At 34.9% G+C, this 21013-nt stretch overlaps 1 protein-coding gene across 1 annotated transcript; it reads left to right on the top strand.

Moving 5' to 3' along the window:
* Positions 1–18890: 18890 nt before the first annotated feature.
* Positions 18891–20783, top strand: LOC121794354. The gene is made up of 3 exons (XM_042192481.1): positions 18891–19232; positions 19534–19848; positions 20056–20783. The coding sequence occupies exons 1-3, from the start codon at positions 19029–19031 to the stop codon at positions 20581–20583; spliced, it is 1047 nt and encodes a 348-aa protein (XP_042048415.1). The 5' UTR covers positions 18891–19028; the 3' UTR covers positions 20584–20783.
* The last annotated feature ends 230 nt before the right edge of the window (positions 20784–21013 follow it).

Genomic DNA, 21013 nt, shown 5'->3' with positions numbered 1-21013 from the left:
ATTTAAGCGTACAAAATAACATCCGGGGAAGACTAGTCATCATCCGGCAATCCCCCCAACGTTCTTTGGAGACCCCGTATCATCGCCACATGTGATCGAAGTTGCTTGGGGGTCATATTTGACCTATCGGCCAAATTGAGTTGGGCCAAAACCCCCCACAACGAGTTGGTGGGGGGTTGAGGTGGCACATAGGGAGCGGGAGCGGGTTCGGGATCAGGGGCGGATGGAGTCGCGGCGCGACGGCGGTTGGCCGCCACCTTCTTCCTTCCTTGCGGTCGGCGTTGGGAACCGCTCGGGCCGGCGTCGGGGCTACTCAAGTTAGCTCCGGCAAATTGGCTAGCCACGTCTTCGGAGCCGGCGTCCGATAGGTATACCGACCTTGACCGTTTGGAGGAGCCACTAGAGGAGGATGTTACGCCTCCCCTATACTTCGGATGCGACCGCATCTCCTGCCAAATGTTGAGGTACTTGACCGGCTTGTAGTTCATGGATTGGTAGGTTGACAAGGCGGAACTGATGATGTTGACCTCGCTCCGGCCGCTCCCCGCCGATCGCTCTTCCTGGAGGTAATACCCCTGAAACTTTTGGATTTCTTCGTTGGCTCTGGCGTTGCGCACCATACTCTCGTTGCGCTCGATTATTCCAGCCGGCCGGTTTTCATTGTACCGGCGACAGATGCGCCACCAATAATGATCGCCGGATTGGTTCGTGCCAACCTCCGGGTCTTCGGAGATTGACAAGAACGCTTTAAACAATCGCTCCATCTCCGCCGGAGTGTACGGTGTGCGGACACCGCGAGTAGGAGGAGTCGGAGTTTGGGAGGGGCCGCTCGACCTCGCTCTAGGCTCTGGTGTCCACCCGTATTGCCCTTCGGGGGCATCTTGGTCATCAATCGGGTAAGGCCGGTAGCCACCCGGAACTTCCGAACCTTGGGTTTGAGGAGGGCCCGAATATTCCGTTTCCGGACTAAGAAACGGTTGTGAACCGAACCACTCGGGGTTCCAACCGTGGGAGCCGGGGGGTGATCGCCGTGGCAGGACATTGTTATGGTGTAGGAGTGGAAGAAAGATTGAGAATTGAGAATGGAAATGAGAGAATGTAGATGATAATTGTGTAGTGTGGTGTGAATTTTTGGGTGTGAAAGTGAGGGTATTTATAGATGAAAATGTGTATTTTGGGGGGGGAAATTGAAAAATAAATTAAAAGTGGGTAGAAAATGGATATAATTTTTTGGGAAGTGGGAAAATATTTTTTTAATCGGATTTTTTAATTAAAATCTGATTTTTTTAAAAAAAAATCAAATTGCCAATGGCTATGCCGTTGGCCAATCACCGTCTGCCATGTATGCTGCTCGCTGGCACGGACGTGCTCGATGCATCGAGCAGCGCCGTGCCAGCGGCAAGAGCGCAGCGGCGGACAGCGGTGCCGCGCCGCTGGTACGGACGGACGGACGAGCTGCAGCTCGCTAATGTGGATGCTCTAAGGATTTATGATATTTTGTGTATATATTTATCCCTACTATTTTCTATTAAATGTGGTCAACCGTCCTCCCTCTTTAAATATCAAGTTTCAATTCAACTTAACACGAATTTGTTTAATTCAACAATTAATCCCCCACATTAATGAAGAAATTAATTAATATGTATGAAAATGATGTCCCAGTGATATTAACGAAACTCAAGTTCATATATTTTTCATTACTCCAACAGTTTGAGTATGGAGATTCTTTTCTTTATAATTTGTTACTACATACTAACACATTTTTAAACATACTGTAGTAATTAAAATTCAATTTGGACCATTATTTGATGTATAGTACTCTAGTATATTAATACCATGTAATCATTACTCCAACAGTTTGAGTATGGAGATTCTTTTCTTTATAATTTGTTACTACCACATACTAACACATTTTTAAAAATACTGTAGTAATTAAAATTCAATTTGGACCATTATTTGATGTATAGTACTCTAGTATATTAATACCATGTAATCTCTCGGTCTACGAATAAGAGTCTTGTTTTTCCATTTAAGTTCGTCCGCGAATAAGTTCTCCGGTTCATAATTACTATAAACGGTAAAGAGGTCTCACCATCCACTAACTCATTCCACTCATATATCATTTAAAACTAATGTATACAAGTCAGACCTTTATTCCACAAACTTTTTTCATTCATTTTTTTTAACATTTCTTAAAACTGCAAAATCGAATAAGAGTCTTGTTTTTCCATTTAAGTTCGTCCGCGAATAAGTTCTCCGGTTCATAATTACTATAAACGGTAAAGAGGTCCCACCATCCACTAACTCATTCCACTCATATATCATTTAAAACTAATGTATACAAATCAGACCTTTATTCCACAAACTTTTTTTCATTCATTTTTTTTAACATTTCTTAAAACTGCAAAATCGCAGAACTAGACCAAATTAGGGGTTTTAGATCTAGTTTTTTATGGATGAGATGCGCAAGGTTTATTACTTCATTGAAGTAAGAATGTTTTAAATGAAGTAATAAATCTACTGGCATGTATTGAATCAAAGTACTGTAAAAACGTATTGTAGTTTTAAGGTATTACGTACCGGAATGTAAGTAATAAACCTACTACAATGAAATAAAATGAGTTTGTAATGAAGACCAAAATAATTTATACATCAGCGCATCTCATCAAAAAACTAGATCTGATGGCCTTAATTTGGTCTCTAGTTCGGTTTTTAAAATTAGTTCGACATTGATCACAACTCTATTGAAATACCCTTCAATTTGATTTAATACAATAGTTATTTCAGATTTCTCTTTTTAAGTTAAGGATTAATATTAATTTTTTTTTGTCCTCGTTAACTGAGTCATTTTTTTTTACATTTGAAAATAATTGAGTCATTTCAATTTTGAGCAAAAAGATTAATAGTATTCATTGTTCCGCATTAACAAAGTTGTATTTTTTGGGACATTCTAAAATAATAGAGTCATTTTTATTTTGAGCAAAAAATATTACATTTTCTTTAATATGTTTTAATTTTTTTTTACATTCTTCTCTTCATTTAACATAAACATACTCCAATAAACATAGATTTTTTAATTTTTCGTGTCTAGTTTTAACAAAAAAACTGATTTAGTACTATTATATATATTTATCTTTATTTTTATTCATTTATTAATTAATGCATTCAGTTTCTGACTGTGCATTCAGTTGTTTGGATAATTTGTTTATCTATATATATCAAGATATAGTTATAGTGGAGTATATAGTAGTAGTACTATTAAGTAGGAGTATGAATTACAGATATAATTGTAAGCGTGAATTAGTTTTAATTTTAATGTTGTTATTTACTAGCTAGTTGGTTACATTACTTTATGGACTAATATCTAAATTTACGATTTTTGACATAAATTTTATTTTTCAACAAATCTTCATATAAATACGGAGTAGAATTTATTGATCTTATTTTTTCTACTTATATTTTTATTCATAAACAAATCAACTAATTAATACTACTATACACTATTTGTGGAATTAAGAATATGTATTTAAAAATATATTTAGTGATGCAAGAAATAAAAAATACCCAAAATTGATAATATAAAATGGAATTCATGATGATTCTAAAATGTAATTAAGGTAAACTTAATGGTTTAAATGCGTTCATATCAATGTAACTAAAGTTTTATATTAATACTTTCTGTTGCTAATGATGTTATATTTACTGCTAACAGTATACGAAAATCTTGATAACGAAAATCTTGATACGTTTGTAGAGAAACGCAAAAAAAGGAAAAAATAAAAAAAAAACATTCAAAAAGAGGTGCAGGGATGACTGGATGAGGGCGAGCTTAGTATGGCATATCTCTAGATATCTGGAAGGTTTATCCAGATAGATTAATCATGCAAGAGAGAGAGAGAGTGAGTGAGTTGGAATGTCTCTATGGATAAGGGCGGGCTGAAGTGGGACCAATGAGCCCTGCAATTGTCTCGTATCCAATTAAAGCCCACGGGCATTTTTGGGAATTCACGTATTGACGTGAGGTTTGGATGACACGTAGTTTATCTCAAGATAAAATTTTAAGCCCGAGATGACAAGGACGGGGTCTGACGCTAAATTGTTATCACATATAATTTCTCACATTTTTCCAATTTGTCCCATATAATTTGTCTCATTTAACTTTTACCATTTTTTATAGTGGAACTCATATTCCACTAACTCATTCATACTCACATTTTATTATAAAATTAATATATAAAAGTAGGACTCACATTCCACTAACTTTTTCTAACTCACTTTTCATTACATTTCTTAAAACCCGTGCCCGATCAAAGTGAGGCGAATTATTCGGGATGGAGGGAGTATACACTTTCACCTTGTCCCACTCTAAATGATACTCCCAGTATATTTTTTTGGGGGGTAAATTGTCTGTAAAGTCATGAACTTTCAATATAGTTTGTTTTTTTTCGTAAACTTTAAATGTTGCATGAAAAGTCATGAATTTTCAACATAGTTTGGTTTTTTTCGTGAACTTTAAATGTTGCATAAAAAGTCATGAACTTTACCGAAGTGTGTAAATTTACGACCCGACCCGACCCAATAGATTTGCGACACAAACTTATCCTACGTGTGGCGCTGGAGGCGTGACTTTGCAAATAACAAATTTAGGGTTCAATTCGAATTGTGGAATTAATGTTACTTTCATGCTTAATTCGATTTGTATGTTTATGTCGATTTGAATGTTGAATTCGATTTTTATATTTTCATTTGTTTTACTTGTATGTTTTTTATAAGTTCAGGGTCAGAGATTGCAAAGATAGAAAAGAAACCATCAGAACTAGTGGAGTTTTGCCAAGTCACGCCTCCGGCGCGTCACGTAGGATATGTAATTGTGTCGGAAATCTATCGGGTCGGATCAGATGAGAAATTTACACATTCTGGTATAGTTCATGACTTTTCATGCAACATTTAAAGTTCACGGGAAAAACTAAGTTATTGTGAAAGTTCATGACTTTACATGCAATTCGCCCATTTTTTTTCTATTGAAGATGTGCCACGGTAAATAATGAGTACTACTAATATTTTGTAGATATAGAAACACTATTCTCTAAAAAAAAAATTCTTTTATCTTATTTTATTCTTTTCATTTTGAACACAAAATAACACTACATAAGATTTCGTTTTGTATCAAAAAATACTTCACTTAAAGTGAAGCGAAAGGAGTATTAGTCATTAAAGTATAATACTACTTTCGTCCATAAAATAATTCGATTTAAAGACAACACGGGTTTAATAAAAATTTTGTAAAGTAAGAAAGATAAAGAGAAAAGGTAGATAAAGTAGGAGAGATAAAGAAAAAAAATGATCACGTACTATGGAAGAGAAACTTTCCATATTTTAAAAATGAGACTATTTTTTTAAATTTATTTGACAAAAAGATAATACTGTATATAATAGGGTAGTGATATAATGAAAATCATATATCTAATACAAACTCAAAACTTTAATCCTAGCCACTAATTATTATAGATCAACGCTTATTATGTTTCAAGATTAAAATTTCAATAACTTTTATGAATCTGTCAACAGAGGGTATATTAGACACTTTCATAATACGGTGAATCATTTAATTATAGAATAATTGTGTAATCTCGATTTCGTCATTCTCTCTCCTTCCACTATTCATGTTAATGAAACTGTTTCAATTACTCACCATCATTCCAACTTTTTGCCTTTTCGTCGTTCTCTCTCCTTTTCGACTATTCTCCCTCTCTTTCTCTCAACCCTCATTCAACGGCTGCGGCGGTGATTATTTGTGAAGCAACAACAAAACAAAAGAATTAATGCAATTTCAACGCAAAAAATCACCAACAATAGAACAAAAGAATCAACAAAATTTCAGCGCAAAAAATCAACTCAGATTTCAAAATTTAACAAAAAGCAACACGATCGATTCAACAAAAAATCTATAAAAAATCAACACAGATTTTAGACTCAACATAGAATCAATACGATTTCAACAAAATATTCAACTTCAACAGAACAAAAAAATAAACGCAAAAGAATCACCAACACCATAACAAAAGAATCAATGAAATTTCAGCGCATAAAATCAACACATATTTCAGAATTCAACAAAAAAGCAACACGATCGATTCAACACAGCTTCAACAAAAAAATCTTCATAAAATTAACACAGATTTAAGAATCAACATAGAATCAACACTATTTCAACACAAAATTCAACATCAACAAAGAATCAACGCAATTAAAGTTTCGACGTCAATTACAGTGGTGTTAAGATCCTTTCGAAGATGTGAATATTTTCAGTTTTGAAAGATGGGAGAGAAATTAGAAACGCATAAACCGTTCAGAAACTTAACATACAAAAATACTCTCTGTTGACAAAATACATGCTCTTGTTAAGATAGAAATTCTACACAATATTAACCACATACCTGTTATAATTAATGACTATGATTAAAGTTTTGAGTTTGTATTAGATATATGGTTTGCATTGGATCACATCCAGTATATAATAATTGTAAAAAAGATTATGCTTTTTAGGAAAAAAAGGTTAACAAATTGGTCCCTAATTTTGATTTTTATTACAGTAAACAACAACATCATGGGCCCCATTGTTTTGTATGTCATGCCACTTCTCGTATGATCTTCAATTATTAACAAGTGCATATGCATTTTCGAAACTGAATCAACCTTTACGCTTTGCGTGTCATTTTGCGTGTAGTGTATAATTAACTATCCGAAAATTGCGTGCATCGCTTTTATCAATAACAGATAAATAACCACCTCCATTGCATATCATACTCCCTAAAATTAATCTCATCTTTTTTTATTTTTAGAATGTTTATATAAAATACTAGTTTTTAAAAATTGTTTTTTTTCAAATTATTAACACTATTTTATTCAAATATTTTTATCTTATACTTTATCCACTTTTTTCATTATCTCTCTTACGTTATTAGTTCATCGTTAAAATACGTGTCATTCAATCCATGGACTATTTTTAGTGGAGGGAGCATAAGTTGATTGAGATTTTCACGAGCATTAATAAACTTATTAGAAAACTCATATAACAAAATTTTTAAATATATTTATGTATTTATGTTTATTAAGTGAAAATATATTAATAAATAAGTTTTTAAAATGTAGTACTAGTACTTTTTGGGAAAATAAGTTTATATATCTGGAACATTAAAAAACAGCAAGTCTGTGTGATTACTTTCTCTGTAGATTCATTATTAATTTAGAGATGATGATGATAGATTCATAATTTTAAAATTTTAACCCATGGCTCATGAGTGTTGTGGGCTCTATGGAGTGGAATGGGAGCATGAATCATGATATTCTCTTTTTAAGATAATATGTGCCCCCATTTTCCAATCTTATCAATTAGTGAGTTTTATCTTTATCATCAACATTTTCTTTAATTTAGACTGTATTCCTTTATCCTATTTGTTTGTTTGTTTAGATATTTTGAAATTTAGACCGATAAAGACTTACGAATGAGCATTATAGCGACAAGAAAAGTTCTTTCAAAATAATTAGATAAGTACTGATTAAGTAAGAAAATAAAATATTTCTAAATATTTTTAATGTGAACATGATCGAATTAAATGGAATGAACGAATAAATAAAAAAGAGAGGGCACCTTGTCCTTGAGTTGAGATTCCCTACGAAAAAAATGGGAGCTCCGGAGATTGGGGCTCATATTGCCTATTTTCATTAGATCAAGCAAATTATAGAAGATTTCGAAAACAAATTACTTCTTCAGTCTCATGTGTTTCTTTTTTTGGATTGTTTTAAAAACGATAAATTTTCTAAAATAAAAACATCTCAACTTTATTTTCTTTTCTAAAATAAAAACAACATCATCTCAATTTTATTTTCTTTTCATTTAATTCATAAAACAACACTGTATAAATCTTGTGATATAATTAGATTATGGGAATATGATATGTAAGTATATTTTATCTGAATAATACTTACATAATTATTATATCTAAACAACAACTTCAGGGTTACTAGGGCTGCTGGGGATTGATGCCCTATGCAGAGTGGAAGACTTGCGTAAACAAATAAATTACACTAATGATAATTTGACCGATTATAGAACTAATCAATTCACATGTTAAACATATAGTAATTGCATGCTAGAACGTAAATAATGCATGCCTAAACATATACTCGTGTCTTCTCCACGTGATGATCTTCAGAACTCGATCACAAATCTTCTAAACTATTCTCGAACTCAGATTGTGGCTTTTGGAAGGGCAAAGCTTTTCAAAACTGAAAGGATTTTACTAGAAAGAAGACATAAATATCTCTCAAAAGAAGAGAGAATTTCGAAAAATTCCAAAGAGGAGTTTTTGAAAATTATGATGATTTTTTATGTCTCCTGTCTAGTCTTTTTTATATAGAGTTATAATGGGTCAGACAAATGATCATGAAGGTTGGACTTGGCCAAACCCGTTTGCTAACTTTGCGAACGTGTCAACTCCATATATAAAAAATGTCATTGTGTTTACATTTTAAATATGTAGCGTTGACAAGTTAGCAAAGTTACCAAATTAAGCTAGTTAGCAATTGATCACATCACTAGTTACTAAATTAAACTAGTATTTAATCAAAAAAGAACTAATTTCAAATATATAACTAAGACCAATATTTAATCAATAGATTTGGAGATCAAGTTTTGGAATTAATGCCAACTAGAATATATTTCAAATTAATAAATAAATTAAAAATTTGTAATAATGTAAACTCTTATGCCGGTAGTTAAAACTAATCATTTTCCCTCTTCTCAAAATTATCTCAAAATTTTAAATTTATAACTCTCCCGATTCAAATTATTTTTATCAGGAAAAAATACAATTGAAGGTAATTTCATAACGATTTTAATGAGATCTCAATTGCATATTATCGGACGATGCAATTTTATAGTAATTTTTATTTTTATAATCGTATATATTGATAATCAGTTTTATGGAGTATCAACAAATGTATCAAAAAATTTCAATATAATGCATGTATAATATTAGTAAATTTGTGTTGATATTTTCGTGTACCTGTGTTAAAATACTCTTGTATTGTGTTGATATTTTAAATACATTATGTTGATATAAAAATCTATGAAATTTATCATATTATAACAAATTGATGATCTTATCCCTTTATTGATATATTATGTATATTATTTATTGAAATCCATGAGATTTAATCTCATTCATTTTAATATTCAATAGTGTAAAATTGGTCTTAATTATATATTGATATACTATATGGATTTTATCATGACATATATATTCGCTATAGTGTTTTGGTTTGACTAATGATTTAACGTGTCCGATTTTTAAAACATCTATAGTTGAGTTCTATACACATCAATAAGTAGATGTACAACTTGATTTGTGAGTGTTCATAATTATAAAAGTGTATGCCCCATGCATCAACAAAGTATTTGTAATTACTGTTGATTTACTATGTTGACATTTGCCAGGTCCCTTCAAAATATAAATTTTGAATGGCTATAAATTTTAAATGTATAACTAATAAAGTAAGAGCGAAATAAAAAGGAAAAAATGATTAAAGTATTGTTAATGCTGAATAAGTCCAATGGGACAAATAGAGAAATTATTATTTTCTAAAAGAAAGGTTCATAATATTAAAAAATGGACTAAAATGTAATAGTAGTTCTTATTTTTAAGGGGCGAAGATAGTATGGAATTTGGGAGGTCTTTGAATACTCTAATCAACCTCAAAACAAAGTTAATGTAATACTCTCATCCCCTCCCACCGAAAATGACCCACTTTTTTTTTGGTTTATCAAACCAAGATGACTTATTACTTAAAATATAAACACATTTATTTCTACTCATATTTCATCTTTCTTACTTTACTCTCTCCACTTAACGCATAAAGTAAAACTGCATAAAATATCGTGCATCTAAGGAATGAGTCATCTTCCTTGGGACGAAGGGAGTACCAATTTATACAGATGAATTTTATATTCCCGTACCATAAGACACAACAGAGTTTTAAAATGGCTGTTAAGTTGAAGAAGAACGATATTTCCCTTTTGGACAACAATCTGTCTGATTCAAACATTACATATACTCCTATAAAATGATGATAATGCAACAATACATATATACTACTGATATACACGATGGCCGTTCTGAATTGCTTTGGCCAACCTTAATTTTTGTGAAAATAGGTGCAGATGTCAGCTACCAATGCTTATTGAATAAATAAACATTAAAGAACTATTATTAATTGGGGATTAATTGGATTAACTAATATCAGATTCATCGAATAAAAGACAACAATACATTATACACCGGAATATTATAGATTCCTTATCTAGCCTTAGAAACAAGCACCAACCATGTGCCCATTATTTACGTGTATAAAGAAGGGTGATTAGTCTATTCCGTTGGTTAGGATTATCCGTTTATAACACTCATTACCAAACTAATAACAAAATGATTATATGGAGTGTGTTATATACATTTCGTTGAGTCTTATTTAGTCCTATATTAGTGCTTCTTTTTGTAATAATTGTAGATAATATAAGAATTAGTTGTTTACAATGATGTGATAAGACATATAAAAGGAAACTGATATACACTCCGACCTGATAAACTATATAAGAGTGATGATATAAGGTAGAAATTATATTAATTCAACAAAATTAGGAGATGTTAGTTAAAAGTGATGTGGAAATCATTACTTTTTATAGGCAAAAGAAACAAAGGGTGAAAGAGAAGTTTAAAAGAACCAAAAACTTTAGCCAAAAAGAGAACTACAGAGAAGTGGGGCCACGACACACATACATTTCCACGTAAAATAGACCAAACATGGCTTTTTATGTGACATGGAAATGGAAGAAATATTAACGACTTTTGGCAATTTATTATTGATTTTTCATATGAATGTGTTTTCCTTTCCTAATCAGACTTCATCTTTTAAGCTGGTTTGATTTGAGGCTCCTCGTAATCATGTTTTTGTCGTAGTTTAGAAAAAGCTTAACCTGATTATTACTTTATCATCTCAGAATATTAATTTAGTTTTTTTTTCAAAATGGGTGAATATTTAAGTAAGTGAATCTCTACTTTTAAACAAAAGTTTATGTCGGAGTTTGCACGGCCATTGAAGGTGGAATATTTCCGGTCCTTCAAAATTTTGGCTACTTTAGCCTTTTAGGGTTAGTCTAACCTAATCAAATTTATTTATAAATGGCAATTGAAGCTTCTAATTTTTTTTTCGTGGTAATGCCTAATTACCGCTCCATAGATTAATGATGTATGGAAATAAATAGTATTTATTAATCCTTTTTGCATTGTATCAAGATAGATATTATTAAAATAAAAATCATAGTAATTAATGCTTTTAATGACAAAAAGTGCTCAACCCAGTTATATTTTTTTTATTGTGCGAGTATGTTATATATGGCGTGTTTCTAGAAGCCATATCTATTGTAGTTGGAAAATTGCTTCAATTTCTCAATTTGGGATGTCTTTGGATATTATTTCACAAAATGAGCTGCAACCATATGTAGTTAGCTATCATAAAGCATTGCGAAAATTCCACTCTTGTAATGGATATAAATTGATGTTGATTGCTATCCGATAACATATGAGGTGGAAAAATTAATACCTCATCATTTATTGCAATGGATGTTAGATCACTCACAAAAAACCTTTTTCTATACTGTAGAGGCGATCCATTATCATCAGAAATTTTTTTTGCATTTCTTTATGAGTCTATAACTCTAGATAAATTTGATAATAGTGTCACATAAATAGGATACAGAATGGGTGAAAATGAGAGTAGAATGGTTGAGATAATGAACAAGTTGTTTGTAGAGTGGAGTTGGATACAAGCAAATTGTTACGAGAAGTCATATGGGTAGGGCCATTTGCACATGGGATTCTCGTAATATCTAAGTTCGTATAATGCATCGACTTTTTTTTTTGTCCATTTTTTATTATATAAAATTATTGAACGTTATCCAGTTGAGTGTATATTTCGCTAATGATTAAATGTATCAATTTATTTGCAATATATATGAGAGAAAATAAATACAGTAATACATTTAGTTAAATGATATCACCCGATACATAGTAGTATAATTATCTCCATACTATAATCTGGTTAGTCATATATAATCACATTAATATGTTAATTAAGTATGTCAGTTTTTGCTTGTTCGGATGTTCAAATTTTTTATAACATAATAGCATAGCATAGCATAGCATAGCATATTCATTTATCACACATTTATTACGCGGGGCAAATTGCAAAACGGCTACAATTTTAATTTTTATTAGGTTTATAGGCCTTAATTGATTAAAAACCACTTTTGCAATTGGATATTAATTGTTCAATCTTTTAAATTAGCACCCGATTACGTCATTGTCAAACTCTTAATCCCTTAATTTCTTGTTATATCTTTGCTCCCTGGTATCTTATTTTTATTGCTTTCGCACCTCTTCTTTTTCTTTTACTGGGGTTGGCTCTGTATTTAATTTAGCATCATCCCTTAATTACTATTTATATTCATTTATTCTTAATAAATATAATGCCTCATATAGTCATATGTGGTCACGAATATATCGATGCGAGACTTGTAAAATATTACACCGTATTACTCTTATTCAAGTAATATCATTAATGATCAGTTTTTGTAAATAAATATATCATTCCTAGCAGAAAACGGAAATGAAGAATACATGTATGATTATACAATTTGAATGGCACAACTAGCCAGATATTGGCAACATTATTAGCAATAGAAATACTCCTTATTTTGAGTAGAAGCCAACTGATCTTTCTAAACCCTTATTTTCTTGAGGTTTGGAATTATGAGATAATTTATTTTGAGTAGTAGTCTAGTAGACCCTTTTAGATGGTGATGAGCAATTTGAAGTGGTCAATGCATTAGGCAAATAGTTGTATGAAATGGAGCCATAATTTAAGTGTATTGTCAACGGCGGTACGCAGAATATGCCTATTGACTTATCACTTCATTAATGTTTCATTAATCCTATCAATTATTCACGGTTTAGGACCTTATTTCTTGTGAGCTAAATAACTCCACTTGGTTCAGTCAATTACAATATAAACGAGGAACTATTATCGATATCTTAAAAAAAAAACTTTCCAAAATTATTAAAGGCAATTAGTTTTTATTTTAATTATAATTTTAGTATATTATTTTTTACATGTTGTATGTGAATTTAGTCGCAATGTTGTATTGTTATTTGATGACTTATATTCATTTTTAATTGGTTGAGAACTGTTCTGCTGCACAACTTGTAAATCCTAAATCAACCACTTATTTAGGTTCTAGTATTGTTTGCTACTTACTTTTTTATATATTAATATTTTTTTAAATTTATTATTTAGTCTAAGGAGTGAAAATATGAATGATGAATTGCATATTCCTCAAATTGCGAATGACCGAAAGCCAGAAATTGGAATGAAATTTGCATCAATAAATGATGCATTTGAATTCTACAATCAATATGCACGTGTAGCTGGTTTTAGTGCAAGAATAAGCAATAGCAAAAAGAATAAGATGAACGAAGTTGTTTGGAAACAATTTGTATGCTTTAAAGCTGGCCAAACTGATGAAGTCCGCTCAAAAAATCGAGCGTCGAGTGGTGGCCCGATCAAGAAAAGAGCTCATGGTGAAGTTAGAACTGGTTGTAAGGCAAAGATCTCCATTGTCAAACAACAAACTGAGCCCTATTGAAGTATTAGCGTATTCACTGAAGGTCATAATCATGGACTTTCTACTCCTTAAAATGTGCATTTATTCCGATCACGCCGTAATGTCTCTGCTGCGAAGAGAGTGTTGACACAATAATTTTCAGAAGCTAATATACCGGCTTGTCAGCAAATGCACTTAATGGAGATAGAGCCATAATTTACACCTGTCCCTATGACTGTTGTTAATTTCATTGTTGAGAGCATGTCCAATGCCGTGCTACTATATTTTCAACTGTCTGCCTATTCGACTATTCCTATACATCTTGTCATAATAAATTTTCAAGTCCCAGCAAGAAAAACAATATAGATAAAGACATAAAATTTGACTTTGCTCTCTAATGTACATGGTATTATCGTCATAACATCATTTATTTAAATTTTAATCAATTGTCTTGTTGTTATTACGGAGGGTCAAAATAAGAATAATTGAAAAGGCCGACTAGTGGTGTTAGCATGGACTATTGGGCCTACTTACTTGTTAGTTTCAATTTTGGGCTTTATTATCCCGCTAGAAAGCCCACGAAATAAGTTTTCTGGAGAGATAAATTGAAGGCCTAATCCATCATAAAAAAGGTCAAGGTCGATTGTATAGCGGAAGCTGTGTGGATTGGTTTTTATAAAATGGAAAGATATTCATGAATTGATGAATATCATATAAGGTCGGTCAAATCACGCAACTTATATGGAATATCTAATTATCTCGTTGTACAGGATAAGCATATTATAATGGCTGCCATCAATAATGGAATTCAGATCACCAAATGTCCAACACATATATCGATATCATTTTTTTTACCAAAACAAATTAACAATATGGTTATCTTACTATATAGTCAAACCTTTATTTGAGAAAAGTTAATCCTTTCAATAAGCTGATTCCTTACTATACTTTTTGAGTTTTTTTTGGGGCTTAGCATGTAGAAATGGGCCAACTCTGGCGCATATGTGATCGTTGGTTCTGCCAGGGGTTAGGGCATCCGCAACGCTGATAGTCAATGGCTCGGCGAGACGTGCAATGAGCAAACTCGTGTGGCAGGTGGCTCGTCACAGAGAGACTTGCACGCTGTTGTTGGGCGGTGATGTCCACTTGCGAACCTGCTAGTGGGCACCTTAATATAGCAGTTGCAATTTTATTTATTATTTTTTTAAAAATAGAAAAAAATCTAAAATTAATATTCCCTTCATTTACTATTGAGAGTCATATTTGTGTTCAGCACGAATTTTAAAAAATATAAAGGAAAGAGGGTGAAAAAAAGATAGTGGAATGTGATACCCATTTTTATATTTTAGTTTTATAATAAAATGTGAGTAGAATGAGTTAGTAGAATGTGAGACCTACCTACTATTTATAGTAAAAGTGAACCTTGATTCCTAATCGCGGATAGACTAAAATAGTAGACCGGGACTCCTAATGGCGGACGAAGGGAGTAAAATTTTTCCACTTTCTCAAATATTACCGTTTTTATCCAATTTTTATTTTCTATTTTTTTATCCTCTAATTTATCCTAAAATCATCTATAAATACTCTATTCATCAAATCAATTTTTTCACAACAAAAACCCTCTGTATCTTCATCTCTCACTCAATTGTGTACTGTTTTGGTATTTCGCTGTAATAATATGCTATCTTTACCTCAAAAGAAAATTGATTTCAAATAAAATATACTCTTAAATATGAATCCGTTTATTGGATAATGGTGCTGGGGTATTATTTTTGTTGGACATATCTTATTGATAAAAGCCCATAAAATAAGATGAATCAGAGCCCAGGAGGTGTTACTGCTTCTATTTGTTTCCAACATTTATTTGTCTAATACGCGAATAAAGTTTAGACTTACATTCAACAAAAAATCGGTCACCAACTGTTTTTCGAGCATCTATTTCAACTCTGCCCTAACAAGGAAAATCACATTTCTAACTTTATTTAAATTATATACTAGAAGATAAACACAATTTAATTGGTAAGACGCTTCTCCTCTCTCCAATACGTCGATGGTTCAAATTAACACATGAAGAAATAAATTATTGTTATAAACCATTTTGAAAAATATATTAAAAAGAGACTCTAAATATCATGGATAAACGGAGAATTATTTTTAATCATTAAAAAACTTTATTTAAAATAATTACCAAGATGATAAAGAATGAATAACATGCATAAATAGAAGGTGCTTATAAGGGAGGAGAAATACAAATGAAATGACACGTGTATATACAAACGATGATCGAGTCTACAATTTCATATGGTATATGGGGAAACAATTAACAATGCAAGGGTAAATATAAGCTATGTTTGTACCAAACATACCAGAAAGAACATAATTACAGATAGAGACGCAATGGCTGCCGATGAATTGCTTCCCTTAAAAGCTCTCTTTACAAAAACAATTCCAACCAATATACAACGCGCTTTTCTAATTTCCTTTTCAAAAAATATTTTTACTTCATTTTTTATTCTATATGGTTTCCCAGTATTTCCCACTCTAAAAGTCCTTGCTTTATTATAATTAAAGTTGTGAGTTTAGATTCAGATTCAAGGTTAATGGGATTGATAGGATAATCATTGCAGCCTTGTGCTATAAATGAGAAACATAAAAGGGAGTAACTCCTTTTTTTTTGTCTGGCTCTTATTCCTAATCCTCAGACCATCCACAACGCGTCTCGCGCCGGGCTCGCGTCTCGTCTCGGAGAGACGAGACCCCCGCGAGACGCATTGCAGCGCCCATCTCGTCTCCAGCTCGCGACCGTCTCGTCGCGTAGCTCGTCTCGGCGAGACACGAGACGAGATGTCTCGCCACGCGCCAGGGACACGTGGCACGTCCCCATGCGTGCGTGACGCCCACTCGCTGGCCCGCGAGTGGGCGTCGTCACTGATGACGCAATAATTCATTTTTTTAAAAAAAAATCGATTTTTAATAAAAAAATTTTTTTTCAAACGGTAATATTACCGTTAAATATTTATTTTCATTTTTTAAATTTTTAATTTTTTTACTCTATAAATAATTCTATTTCATACTCATTTCAAACACAAACACACATCTATTCCTCTCAAATCCTCTCTATCACTCCAATTTCCATCTTCAATCAACTCAAACAAATGGATCCTTTTGAGCAAATGCGCCAATTAATGGAACAATCACTCGAAGAAGATCGACGACGAGAGGCGGAGGAAGCCGCACCACCCCCACGACGCTCCCGGAAGTACATCAATCGGAACCGGGAGGAAGCCGCCGCACGGTTAGTACGCGACTACTTCTGCGATAACCCGATTTGGGGAGATACCTATTTCCGTCGCCGTTTCCGCATGCGGAAACCGCTATTTCTCCACATAGCGAATACTTTGGCGGCCAGGGAGGAGTTCTTCCGAGAAGGGTTCGACGCGGTCGGTCGTCCCAGCCACACGACGCTGCAGAAATGTACTGCAGCCATCCGGCAGCTTGCGACTGGACAAACGGCCGACATATTCGACGAATACCTGCACATCGGAGACAGCACTGGGCGCTTGTGCTTGCTCAACTTCTGCAGAGGCGTCCGGGCAGCCTTCAGTGACGAATTTCTCCGGAGGCCAACCACGGAGGATTGTCAGTTCCTCCTCAACCTGCACGAACAAGTGCACGGATTCCCCGGGATGCTTGGCAGTGTCGATTGCATGCACTGGCAATGGAAGAATTGCACGGTGGCTTGGAGGGGTTCCTACACGAGCGGCCACAAAGGCACCCACCCAACCGTTGTACTCGAGGCTGTTGCTGACTACCGACTTTGGATCTGGCACGCGTACTTCGGGGTCCCTGGCTCGAACAACGACGTAAGCGTGCTCCAACAGTCCGACCTCTTTACCGAAGTTTTGGATGGTAAAGCGCCGGCCATCAACTTCGTCGCCAACAACCGGCGGTATAAAATGGGGTACTATCTCGCCGACGGCATCTACCCGAAGTGGCCGACCTTCGTGAAGACGTGCGGCAGGCCAGCGAACCCAAAGCAGGCTCTTTTTGCGCAGAAGCAGGAGGCTGCGCGCAAGGATGTGGAGAGGGCGTTCGGGGTTCTCCAAGCGCGCTTCAACATCATCAAAGCCCCGGCTCGTTCGTGGTTCATGGAGAGCATGGTCGACATCATGTATACGTGCATAATCTTGCACAACATGATTGTCCGAGACGAAGGACCCGATGCCGGAAATTAGTTCGACCCCGAATCCCCCGGAAGCTCAACCGCAAGTAGTCCGCCGCGAAGTGGAGCGCATCCATCTATACAAGAACGGTTGGCTATTCGGGCAAGGACACGCAACTCTAGCGCCCACACCCAACTCCAAGAGGATCTAATTGAGCACATTTGGGAAAACTTTGGCGGAGAAGATTAAATTATGTCATTTTTATTTTTTAGAATTTTAATTATGTCTTCGTTTTTTTAATGTTAAGTTGTAATATTGTTTTAATTTTAATAAAGTGTGTTTGTTTAAATTGAATTGGGTTTTAAAAAAAATTATAAATTAAATTGAATGAATAGTAATTAAGAGACTGTATAGAGACGGTTAAGAGACGGAGCGTTGCAGGTTCCGTCTCTTAGTTAAGAGATGGAGGAAAAAAGGACAGTGGGGCCCTCAAATAGTGCTCAAATAGTAGTTAAGAGACGGTTTAAGAAACGGTATAGAGACAGCGTTGTGGATGGCCTCAGTTTACAAACTCCATTCATTTTCATTGCATATAGGGACTGATTCTTTGTAGCAAAATGTCAAAGAGAAACAGCTCACGACGTACGGTTTGTCTGAGTTTTTTTCGGTATTAAATAATCTAATAGTATATCCCAGTTTGCTAACTACTTTTCCTAGATTAGATCTTCGAGTAATTTAATAATCCATAGTTTCAATTTTCAGATGCTATTTAAGTATACATCGACACCTTTTTTACATGAAATTTCCCATCATCCTTGCTACAAAAAATCGGCACTGCAATTAATCTACTCTACAGAGTCATCATACACCACACAACTGGCTAATAAATGGCGTCAATATTTACGAGTCAATGTGTGTCTGATTTTAGTAAACTAAACTTAGCTGTGCATTGGTTGCTGCTGCAGTATTACAACTACTACTGAGTAATGCATTGTCCCGACACGCGCATCAAGTGCACGTGGTGGGAACAAAAGGCTAAATCCCGGTCCAGGTGCACCCTTTAAAGTCTTCAGCAGACTCCCCACACTCTCTCTCTCTTGCTAAATATAAGATCAAATCAAAAGAGAAGAAGTAAGGTCGCAAATGAGATGAATCGTGTGAGTCTGGCTCCTGTATCAGAGGAGCTCTCAAATGAAGAAAGCTGCAGCAAAAAAGCTCAAACGTGGACCAACTGGCTGAGAAACCATTTCCCTCAGCTTTTCCACAAGAAATCTGATCTCAAGATTCTCTTGAGCGTTCTTGGCTGCCCCCTCTTCCCCGTTTCAGTCGACTCCCTCCTCCCCATTTCTCAAGTCAGTCTTCTTCTTCTTCTTCTTCTCTCTTTTTGCTTTTACATCATTTCTGCATTTCATTATGCTACAAGATTAACATTAAGATTAGGATTAGGACCCCCACTCTTAGTATTACTATGTTACTTCGCTGTCTAGTATTAATCAAGATTCGCCTAGAAGAATCTCATATTCATTTTATCCAACTGCCACCCCCAAATCGATTTTATTGCTGCACTAGACTTTAATGCACATTTCATCCACTCTAACCACATCAATTCACAAAAGAATTTTACTGCCTGCTGAAATTTCATGCCTTAATTAGGTGTCTTCCTCGGCTCAATACATAATCCACCACTTCACAGCCGCAACCGGCTGCCGGAGGCTGGAGGGGGAGGTCAAGAACATGTACGCAACCGGGACGGTGGCGATGGCCATGGTGGGTGACCCTGCTGGTGTTCCCCAAAAGGGCTGCTTCGTCATATGGCAAATGGTTCCTGACAAATGGCTGATCGAGCTGGCTGTGGCCGGCCACAAGGTCGTCGCAGGTAGCGATGGCAATCTGGCTTGGCGCCACACCCCCTGGCTCGGTGCTCATGCCGCCAAAGGGGGCGTCCGCCCTCTCCGACGCGCTCTTCAGGCAAGCCACCCCATCTTTCCATTTCACTGCTGCCAACATTTCTAGTTTTACAAGTCTTTGGCACAATGATAAATTATTACTTCAACTATGGTCTAGCTCTTTGCTGGTATAGTTAGGTAAGTAGATGCAACGAGAATTAATACCCTTTTTGGACACTATTTACCTATTCTTTTACCATCCTGCACCAACCGTTAAATCCTTTTTCAGGGACTGGATCCACTAGCCATATCAAAGGTCTTCTCTTTCGCTCAGTACATGGGGGAGAAGCACATCTCAGGTGTCGACTGCTTCGTGCTCAAGTTGTCAGCAGAGCACGGCGATCTAGCTGAGAGGAGCGACACGACTGCTGAGATGATCAAGCATGTGAGTGTGGGCTACTTCAGCCAGAGGAGCGGCCTCCTCGTCTACTTGGAAGACTCATACTTAACCAGAATCCAGACCCCTGGCTGCCACCCTACATACTGGGAAACCACCATGTCCACTAAAGTGGATGACTACCGTCCTGTGGAGGGGATGATGATCGCCCATTCTGGCCAATCCAGCGTCGTCATTACAAGGTTTGGAGATAACCTCAGAGCAGGGCATGGGGTTACCAGGATGGAAGAGAGTTACAGCATTGATGATCTTGCTTTTAATGTTCCCGGGCTTTCCTTGGACACATTCATTCCTCCCCAAGAGATGCACAAAGACTATCCTCAACAGAATCTTGATTGGAGATCACCATTACACCGATGACTAGCTGTTTTCTTCAAATTTCTCTGTATTTTGGTGTTTAAGATATGTAAAGAACCACTTTTGCAAGTGTCTAGACTCTAGTTGAGGATGTGTATTCCTCTCCTTGATATGATACAAATTAAGATTGTAGCACACTTTCTCATCAGCTTCTTGTCTAACCAGTGTTTCTAGAGATTAATAGTAGTAGTTTTCATTTTTCATTTTCAGAAGCTTGATTTCAATACATTAACAAGTACTAAAACATTTTTTAGAGCCAACAAGTTGCAATTTAAGTAATAGATTGTGGGTGCGAAGGCATGATTCTATGATTAGTATGCTACGTATTCGCTTACCTCAGCTTCACTAATCACTAGAGAACATGCTTGATTTGATTCAATAAATATATTACTACCAATGAAATTGTGTTCATGGTCAAACTAGTACCACTTTT

Source organism: Salvia splendens, chromosome 3 (assembly GCF_004379255.2).
Source record: "Salvia splendens isolate huo1 chromosome 3, SspV2, whole genome shotgun sequence".
Classification (NCBI taxonomy): Eukaryota; Viridiplantae; Streptophyta; class Magnoliopsida; order Lamiales; family Lamiaceae; genus Salvia; species Salvia splendens.
Note: the sequence above shows the minus strand (reverse complement) of the source record. Positions and strands in the feature narration are given on the sequence as shown.